Here is a 9,643-nt window from a genome sequence, read left to right as displayed (position 1 = left end):
GAGTTAACTTGCCTGGCATTTGCACATAATCTCATTTGCAGAAAAATTATAGAGGGAAAAGAGGAAGTAGAATATTAAACAAAAACAGCCACAAACACATTCATGCCTTTCCAGGAAGTGATCAAATATAGGGCTTGATTTTGTTGTTGTTGTTGTTGCTTTTTTTTTTCTTTTTCTTATTTTTCCTTTTTTGTGTTTTTTTTGTTATGTTTTGTTGCATTTTTTCCATATATATATGTATATATATATAAGGGTACATCAACTCATTTTAAAAACGGAAACAACACTCTCTCCCCCCATTTTCATGCTCTCGATCTTTGCTTCTTAGCACTCTGTAGTGGTCCCTGTCAAGTGACTAGCACACCTTTGGGTCTGGAGTGTATTCTGACGAGCAGTGAATTAAATGTTAAGACAGCTAGACTCACCCCCACCCCTCCACAAAGTTTACACATCATGCCGCTATTAGAAGGGTAGAGGCGGGGCAAGGAAGAGATCTGGGGCTCTGATTGGTGCGGCCCTCCAATGAACAAGGTTCTTCTCATCTTTTTTTGTTGGTTGGTTGGTGTTCCCCCCCCTCCCCAAATGGCAATGCTGGCGTTGGCACTGCTCGCTGAAGGCGGATGTGGTCCTGCTGATCCGAGGCAGAACCCGAGAGAGGATACGGTGCTCCTTGTTCCATCGGATAGATTTGTCCAAGCACCCCAAGGAAATGTTAAAAGCCAAAGCAAATCAAGAAGGGAAAATAAAAACCCATTTCTAAAACTAAACTAATGAAGCAAAAAAGAGTTTTCTATCTATACATCAGTCTCTTCTTTAAAAAAATGTAAATATACAAATTCCAATGATATATAAAACAAAGTCAAAAAATGTAGTGGTAAGAGACATGGTAAAACGGGAAGACACTGATGCTACAAAGAAATTGCAAAAAACATATATACAAGACCCTGTTTTTCCTCGTGTTCTAAAGATTGTAATGCATGTTCTTGTTTGTTCTGTTTTGTTTGTTTGTTTGTTTTTAACAGCAGCAGTCGAGGATTTAGTTCCAGGCACTGGACTGCGGACTTCACTCAAGTGCCAAGGGACGTAGCCGTCGTCCCTTGCATTTCTGTCACCAAATCACGCTGGATATACTGGTCTCCCTTGGCAGCAGCGGCAGGATTGCACTGTTTGTGTGGGCTTCATCTGGGTTCTGCTCCCTACTGGATTTGGTCTGCGGCCGCTGCCCGTTGATGAGTGTCATGGGGATGTTGCAGTAGGTATGCTGATTTCCTATGGAGGTCAGAGGCAGGGTGCCGGTGGGAGGTACGTCGTACTCATAGCTTCGGTAGTAGTGTTTCTGACGCATTTGCGAATGGTACGTGTTGTGAAAGGTAGAACGGAGATCTGGATGGGCAGTAGCGAGAGCGGTGGAGGTGGCCGCGGCCATGGAAATGGCCGAGACAGTCTGCAGCTCCCCGAAAGGCCCTTGTTCACTGACATCTAAAGCCTGCTCATGGGTAATGGGCTCTATCCGCTTAAAAGGCATTTCATACTGTAAACGTTTCCAGAACTTAGAGTTCAATTTGTTGCATTTTGGTCCGTGCCACTTAATCACCGTCAGGAGCTTGATGGTGTGCTTGAGGGCTTCCACCTCCTGGTAGTTCATAATTCCTCGGAGTTCACTGCATTCAATTAGGATCACTTTGATTTCTCCAGTCACAAGCATGTTTCGAAGCCTGGTCTCCAGTTCAAAGATACTCCAGCCTCTTCTAACTACATAATTTGGGGTCATGACGATAATCAACCGCTTGCTTTGATCTACACATCTTGCCACATCTTCAATATAGGCTACAAAAGAGAAAAGGGGTTGTCAAAATGCGTGAATTGAACACATGGCCCTATTCGTTGAAATGTTTTTGGTGAGTAATGTGTTGAGATGAATGTAGTCAATGAGGACTATGAACAGTGTTTGGGCCTTGCCTTTCACAAAGTTAGAAATGTTGTCCTCAAGTTCCAAATCGCTCACTTAGTTTCTGGGTCAAAGCTCATAAATTTAGCTACTGTGTAGACTGATGGCAGTAGTTCCTCAGAGGTATCAAAAATTAAATTTTGGATGAACACATACAATGTTTTCTTCTTTGAGAAACTAATAGAATTTTAAACAAATAAAGAATCACAAATTAAAACTTAAAAATTGATGACTACACACAAACACGTACAAGAATAGGCATCCTATCAAATGAAAACATGAACTTACTTCCAGTTGGTATTAAATCTCTATCTGGTATAAACAGCTTATACCCATAATGCTTTTCAAGCATATCAGGTAGGATTTCCAGGGCAAAACGTTCTTCCTCCCCAGTCTCTTGATTCCACTGGTCAGGATCCACTTTGGTGTATGATAAATATGCATCATAGTCTTTGTTATCTGTCAAAAAAACCCCACAAAGTTAAGTTGAAGCCACTACAAAAAAAAGACCCCAATAGTACATGAAAACATTCACTTTCTTTCATAAACGAGTTCAAATACTCCATTTCTGGGAGACCAAAGAAGTCTTCCTTAATTTTCATGAAGATTCAATAAGGCCAAATATCCTGGAACTAATTAGCAGTATAAGGGACCACCATTGGATTTTGTTGTAGTGAAGATAGTAGGTAAAAAAATCAATGAAACGAGCAACAAATTGTTAACTTTTTTAATGCACAGATCATAGACGCTATTGATTGTGTATAAAAGCTACATGCTTGGATGGTGTGCTCTTACTCTAAATCATCACAAATTCACCTATTCCCTCCTTTGGTCATTTTTTTTATCCTGTTGAAAGGACAGAGTGAAAAAATACATCTGCTTTGATTGTGATAGAATGAGTTTTAGCATGTGTGCACGCTGCTGGTTTCTAAATTCTAAAGAGGAGAAAATAAAGCTAAATTACAAGTATTATTATTATTTTTATTAGGAGCCAGTTCTCGGATGTTGACATTGAGAACATTAGTCAATGGAATTATTCTAGAAAAATATATTATTTAACTGTTCACCACTTGTTTTATACCTAAAATAGCGCCAAATTATTTTTCATTATAATAATCTATCTGATCAAAAAATTTTAAAGAGTTAACATTTAAAATTGGATTGTAAATGAAAGAAATAAAGTGCTAAAATCAGATTCCATTCCCCAACCTTCTCCCCTTTTACATGAGAACTCTTCAAATATTTGAGGGTTCCAATCCATAATTTTCCTTGATCTGTTCATTTAAACATGCCTATTTTCTCCTTTTTCCCCTAAGCAAAAGAAATCATCTAATCCTCTTGTGTGTCTCTCAATTGCAGCATTCTCTTAATACTATGATATCAGGATGTACAATCCACCTCAATTCTAAAGACTGGCAATATCATTAGCCTATCAGTGCCAATATCTTCAGCTCTGTATTCTGCTTCCTTGAGTGATCATACATGCATTACTCAACTTTGAGATCAAGTTCAATTAAAATACTGACAAATTTCAGAATAAATGAATTTTACATTGAGCATGAAATTTAAAACCTTTAAGGTGGAGGGACAGAATTGGTGCTTGCTCTAGTTGGCTTTAGGACACTCCTTTTAACTTTAAGAGTACTACTAGAGTTCACTTTCTGAGATCTATGGTATGTGTTCATTGTAGTAGTCTGATAAGCCGAAGTCATTTACAAGTTGTTCTATGATTATAACTTGTCAAGGCAACTCGAGATTGTTTACTGAATCTTACCTGTTAACACAGGTAAGAAGTCAACATTTCCATTATACTAGATCTTTGAAAGTAAATCTTTTGCAGTGGGAAATTAAAAATAATAATCATGAAGAAAGCTGGTGGTGCCCGGCTATCAAAAGATATAGTGTCTGGGACCTTAAAGGCTTGAAGGTAAATAAGTGGCCATCTAGCTCAGAAGCAACAAAGCCCACATGGAAGAAGCACACCAGCCTGTGTGATCACGAGGTGTCAGAGGGATCAGATATCAGGCATCATCAGAACAAAAAATCTTATCATAGTGAATGAGGGAGAGAGTGTGCAGTGGAGACCCAAAGCTCATTTGTAGGCCACTGGCCATCCCCTTACAGAAGGATATCGGGGAGAAGAGCCAGTCAGGGTGTGATGTAGCAATGATGAAAAATACAACTTTCCTCTAGTTCCTAAATGCCTAAATGCTTCCTCCCCACCACCCCTGCCCACTATCATGGTCCTAATTCTACCTTGAAAGTCTGGCTAGACGAGAAGATGTACACTGGTACAGATAGGAACCAGAAACACAGGGAATCCTGGGCAGATGATCCCTTCAGGACCAGCGGTGTGAGTGGCGACAGTGGGAGGGTAGAGGGAGGGTGGGTTGGAAAGGGGGAACCGATTACAAGGATCTACATGTGACTTCCTCTCTGGGGGACAGACAACAGAAAAGTGGGTGAAGGGAGACATCAGAAAGGGCAAGATATGACAAAATAATAATTTATAAATTATCAAGGGTTCATGAGGGGGAAAATGAGGAGCTGATGCCAGAGGCTTAAGTGGAGAGTAAATGTTTTGAGAATGATGAGGGCAATGAATGTACAAATGTGCTTTACACAATTGATGTATGTATGGATTGTGGTAAGAGTTGTTTGAGCCCCTAATGAAATGATTTTAAAAAAGAGTTGTATGAGCCCCCAATAAAAAGATTTAAAAAAAACTCACTTGGATCATAAAAAAAAAAAATCATAGAGCAATGTTGTGAAATGAACTGCCTCCCACCAAAAGCTATGCTAAAATTTTAATTCTCATTACCTGTGAATGTATTTGGAAATAGGGTCTTTCGTGATAATATCAATTAATATGAGCTCATACTGGAGTAGGATCTATCCTACTCCAATATGAGTAGTAGTTTTATAAATTAAGGGGAAAGGCATAAAGACAGACAGAGGGAAGATGGATATATGACCATGAATTTATGCTCCAGCTGCAAGCCAATAATTGCCTGGAGCTCTCCAGGGAGGCCTAGAGAAGAAACTGGGGATGGGAGATCTAATCAATAGAAGCTCGTTACAGTAGCTGAGAAATGACTAGGGTCTGAACTGGGATAAAAAAAAAAAACCCAATCTCACTGCCATCAAGTTAATTCAGACTCAGTGGAGCCCTGGTGGCTACATATTGGGCTGCTAACTGCAAGGTCGGCAGTTAGAAACCACAAGCCACTTTGAAGGGAGAAAGATGAAGCTTTCTACCTGTAAAGAATTACATCTTTGGAAATCCACAGGGGGCAGTTCTACTCTGTCCTAGGATAGGGAATTGAAAAGTGTATTATGAAAAAGAATTCAAAGGTTCTTACTAGGGAATGGCTATGGGAACTATTGGTAAAATCGAGGAATACATGGGACATTCATCTGAAGTTTTGGAGATCAAAGAAGTGTGAATGTTGCATAATTTAAATTAAAATGAAAAAAAAAGTAGGTGAAGTTGTAGCTTGAAGTGGGATGTGAGATCGAAGCTGAACATCCAAAGTTAGAGCAGCAGGGGACTGTTGTAGTTCAGGAGAAAGAGGACAGAATTGGAAATATTCATTAGGGTGACCTCTTGACAGAAATGATTGTTCATGTCATCAGAGAAAAGGTAAAATTTAAGGAAACAGTCCAAGAGAGGTGTCTACGGAAGAGTTGGGAAAGCAGAAGAATATTGTGACTCAAACCAAAACAAAACAGTTTCATTATAAAAGGGATAGATTCCACCTAGACTAATATTAACAGTAACCATTTTATTGTTCATTTCCATAGAGTCAGTTCCAATTCATAGTGATGTTATGCATGCAGCGTAGTACTGATCCAAAGGGTTTTCAAGGCTCTGATCTTTGGAAAACAGGCCACTGTCTTAAGAGAAGCCTTTCAGTGGGTTTGAACTGCTAATCTTTTTCTGGTAGTAAAGTGCTTAGACATTTGCATCACCCAGTGACTCCTTGTAGCCTCTATATTAACCCGAAATGAACTTCTGGAATTGGTGCTATCACTTTAGTCAATTTTCTGCTACTTTATAGCAGATGGATGAGTTTATAGCATTTCACTTAATTTTTACCAGATATAAAGAAGTTGCTCACATGCAAATTTTCCTGGTCATAAATGTGTCTACAAGGTCCTTTATGGGTATCTGCAGAAGCATCCTTAAATCAATGGGGCTCTTGATTGATACCTAATTCCTCTCTTCCTCCAGACTACCACAGTACAGTAATAGGCTAGGCAAAAATTTACTACTAGAAGCAAAGCCCTGGTTTGAACGTCATTAGACTGCAAATACAGTGCCTTGTACAATATAAATTTAGCAATGATTTATGACTCAAAATCAGATGGATCCTAAGATTTCTTCACTCGTTCCAATTGCCAAATAAGCTAAATGCTGATATTTCTTAGATTATTCTCCATATCTGTAAAAGTATTTATGAATCAATCTTTATGTGTATGAGTTTCATTTGATTGGTGAAACATTGACAAAGTGACACTTTTGTAACCATGAGAAAAGTATATTAATATTTTTAAAAGGAAGATCTATGATTATTTATGTTCAGTTTAGGTTGATACACAACAGAAATGTGGTCTATTTCTCAATATAATTTTGGTCTCAAAATGTTTTTCCTTTGTTCTTTAAGCCTTCAACTATAATTTTGTTTACCGTGAAGATGGAAAACTGGAGGTGTACATAGTTGTAATTACTTTTTATAATCTCAAAGATAGTCTTTAAGTTACATTTTGCATGGATTTCCCACAAGAGATTCTGGCAGAGATGCTTTCTCAATGCAAAAGAAAATAAATAAAGGCAAAAATGCAATGAAGCAATCATCTTGTTAATAGACAAAAAAAAAAAAATCCAGCAGATTTTTCTTCTTAAATTGACTTTGGTGTTCTGTAGAAAATATTTTTGTGGGTAAGAAATTTGATCCTTGAAGCTTTAAGAAAAAACATAAACATAAAAGATCATTTAAAAGCAATCATGACGAGGGAAGGGAAATAGGAAACTTTATATCAGGAATTAACAAAATACTTGGAAATTTGATAAATAAATGTATCCTTTTCTTTGGGGGTAGGGTGGTAGCCACATGCGCTCTGAGAGAACCAAGAAGCCAAAGACCCATGGTATCATTAGAACAACATAGATTCTAATAAAATGTACGCTGACAATGCCTCACAAGATGGACACAGTAGCTAAGTTGGATTAGGTTAGGAAAGAGATTTACTGACAGTATAAATACCTTGAGGTTGACTGGTCTTCAGAAAATTTTAACCTTTAAATACTTATTGAATAGTTGTCAGATTTTATTGGCAGCTGGATATTTATGTTATTCTCAAATATTTATAAGTCACATAAATGAAAATGACTACTGACAGTGACCATCATTTTGGAAATGAGACTAGAGGGCTCAAGAATGAATTGTGCATTTCAATTGAAAAGGTGAATTTGTGTGTGGCATAGTTATTAATTTTTAAACAAAACAATTATAATGTAAAAAGAAGGAATAGGATAGTTACAGAACTTCCAAATGGAGAGGAAATCAAGTTGATTTGAATACAAAACAGACTGGTTCAAACTTGAGGAAAAAATGAGTATATTCCAGAGTAACCTCAAAGAAAATTAATAAATGTTCTCATCAAAATAAAGACGAAAACCATAAAAAAATTGCAAATACTAAAACAACAGCACTGAAAAATATGACTAGAAAGCTAACACAGTAAACTCAGGACAGAAAAGTATGTGGAACAAAGAGATCAACACTACAAAAAAAAACTAAAAATAGCAAAATGATAGCAATAAAGTCACACCTATCAATAATTATATTGAATGTAAATGTGTCAAGTGTAAAATCAAGAGAAAGTAGAATAATGGATAAGACAACAAGATCCATTAATATGCTGTCTACAAAAAATGCACCTTAGATATAATGAAAAAAATAGGCTAAAAATCAAAAGATGGAAGAAAAATATTAAGCTAATAGCAACTATTAAAACTCAGGTGTAATATACCAAGTCATTGTATATTCAGTCATCTCATCTACATGTGTAATATAAGCAGTGGAAAAAATAATCCCAGAAAGTAATTTAATACACCATGCATTTGAAGTATGGTGTTGACGAATATTGGAACTCATCAGAAGTACCAACAAATCTATCTTTGAAGAAGTAAAGTCAAGATGAAGGCTATAGTAGTAAAGAAGCTAATAAGACCGCATTTTATATACTTCTGATATGTTATCAGAAGGTACCAATCCCTAAATAAGGCCATCATGCATGCTAGAAGGTCAGTGAAAAAGAGGAAGGTGCTTAACAAGATGGACTGGCACAGTGGCCGCAACAATGGGCTCAAACATAACGATGGGTGTGAGGATGGCATAGGACCTGGCAGTGTTTTGTCTTATTGTACATAGCATCATTATGAGTTGGAACCAACTGGATGGCACCTCAGTACAACAATAAAAAAAGATGATAACAACAAAGAAAAAAGCAGAGGTGGCAATATTGCTTTCTGAGAGACTAGACATTGAAGCAAAAACCTAAGAGATAAGAAAAGATATTATATAACAATCAAAGGGTCAATTAAATGGAAGGGCACAATCAAAACAAATATCCAGGCACCCAGTGAAAGAAGCTTAAAACACATAACTCAAATCCTAATAGAATTGAAGAGAGAAATAGAGAACTCTACAATAGGATATTTTAATACACCACTTTTGATGAACAACAAAACAACAAGAATTTCAAACCAGACACAAAAGAACTAAACAACATAATCAGCTAATTTGACCTCACAGATATATGAAGAAGGCTCCACCCAACAACAGCACACAAAACATTTTTCTCCAGCATCTGTAGAACATTCTCCAGAACAGACCACATGGTAGTCTACAGAGAAAACCTCAATACATTTTAAAACATCAAAATAACTACAAAGCATCTTTTCAGATTACAATGCTATAAAACTAGAAGTCAATAATGATATCAAGAAAAAAGGACCCACTCTATGAAAAAAAGCTTAAAAACTACTGGTTAGTAGAAGAAATAAAACAAAATTTACATGTTGCTTGAATCAAGAAAATGAAAAAAACCCAACATACCAAAATCACAACACAGCAAAACCTTTGGGACACAGAAAACATGCTCAGAGGGCACTGTACAACAAATGCACATATCATAAATGAAGACAGAACAAAATCAACACCTTAACCTAAAATGCCCAAAATGTTTTCAAAGAGCAGCACAATCTGTTTACTGCCACAATAAGAAATAATAAGTATTAGTGCATAAACAAATGTAATAGGAAATATAAAAACAATAGAAAAAAATCAGTAAGAGAAGGACTTGGATTTTGGAAATGAGCAATTAACATCAACCAACCAGTGGCAAATCTAATGAAAGAAAACAAAATGAAAACAGCATCAATAAATGAAATAGCCAATGTGAAAATAGATCCAATGGAAATAGAAACGCCAGCAGAATACTACGAAGAACAAATTGGAAAACTCAGAAGAACTATGCCAATTTCTAGAAACCCCTATCTACTTAACATACTGAAGCTGGAAAACACAACAGATTAATAAATAAATATAAATAAACACTCTCAAGGAAAAAAAAAAGTCCTTGTCCGGACAACATCCTTGGTAAATTCTACCAAATGTCTGTCTGAGA

At 36.7% G+C, this 9,643-nt stretch overlaps 1 protein-coding gene across 1 annotated transcript in view; it reads right to left on the bottom strand.

The window, feature by feature from the left end:
- Positions 1-262: 262 nt before the first annotated feature.
- IL1RAPL1 (interleukin 1 receptor accessory protein like 1) overlaps positions 263-9,643 on the bottom strand; it is a 143,028-nt gene continuing 133,647 nt past the window's right edge. Inside the window, exons 5-6 of the mRNA XM_045298668.1 lie at positions 2,237-2,407; positions 263-1,827 (exon numbers count right to left, since the gene is read on the bottom strand). Coding sequence (XP_045154603.1) covers positions 1,109-1,827; positions 2,237-2,407 — 890 coding nt within the window. The 3' untranslated portion in view covers positions 263-1,108. The remainder of the gene's footprint in view (positions 1,828-2,236; positions 2,408-9,643) is intronic.

This window comes from Echinops telfairi, unplaced genomic scaffold (assembly GCF_000313985.2).
Source record: "Echinops telfairi isolate 266 unplaced genomic scaffold, ASM31398v2 ScPeMD7_7436;HRSCAF=8474, whole genome shotgun sequence".
Lineage (NCBI taxonomy): Eukaryota > Metazoa > Chordata > Mammalia > Afrosoricida > Tenrecidae > Echinops > Echinops telfairi.
Note: the sequence above shows the minus strand (reverse complement) of the source record. Positions and strands in the feature narration are given on the sequence as shown.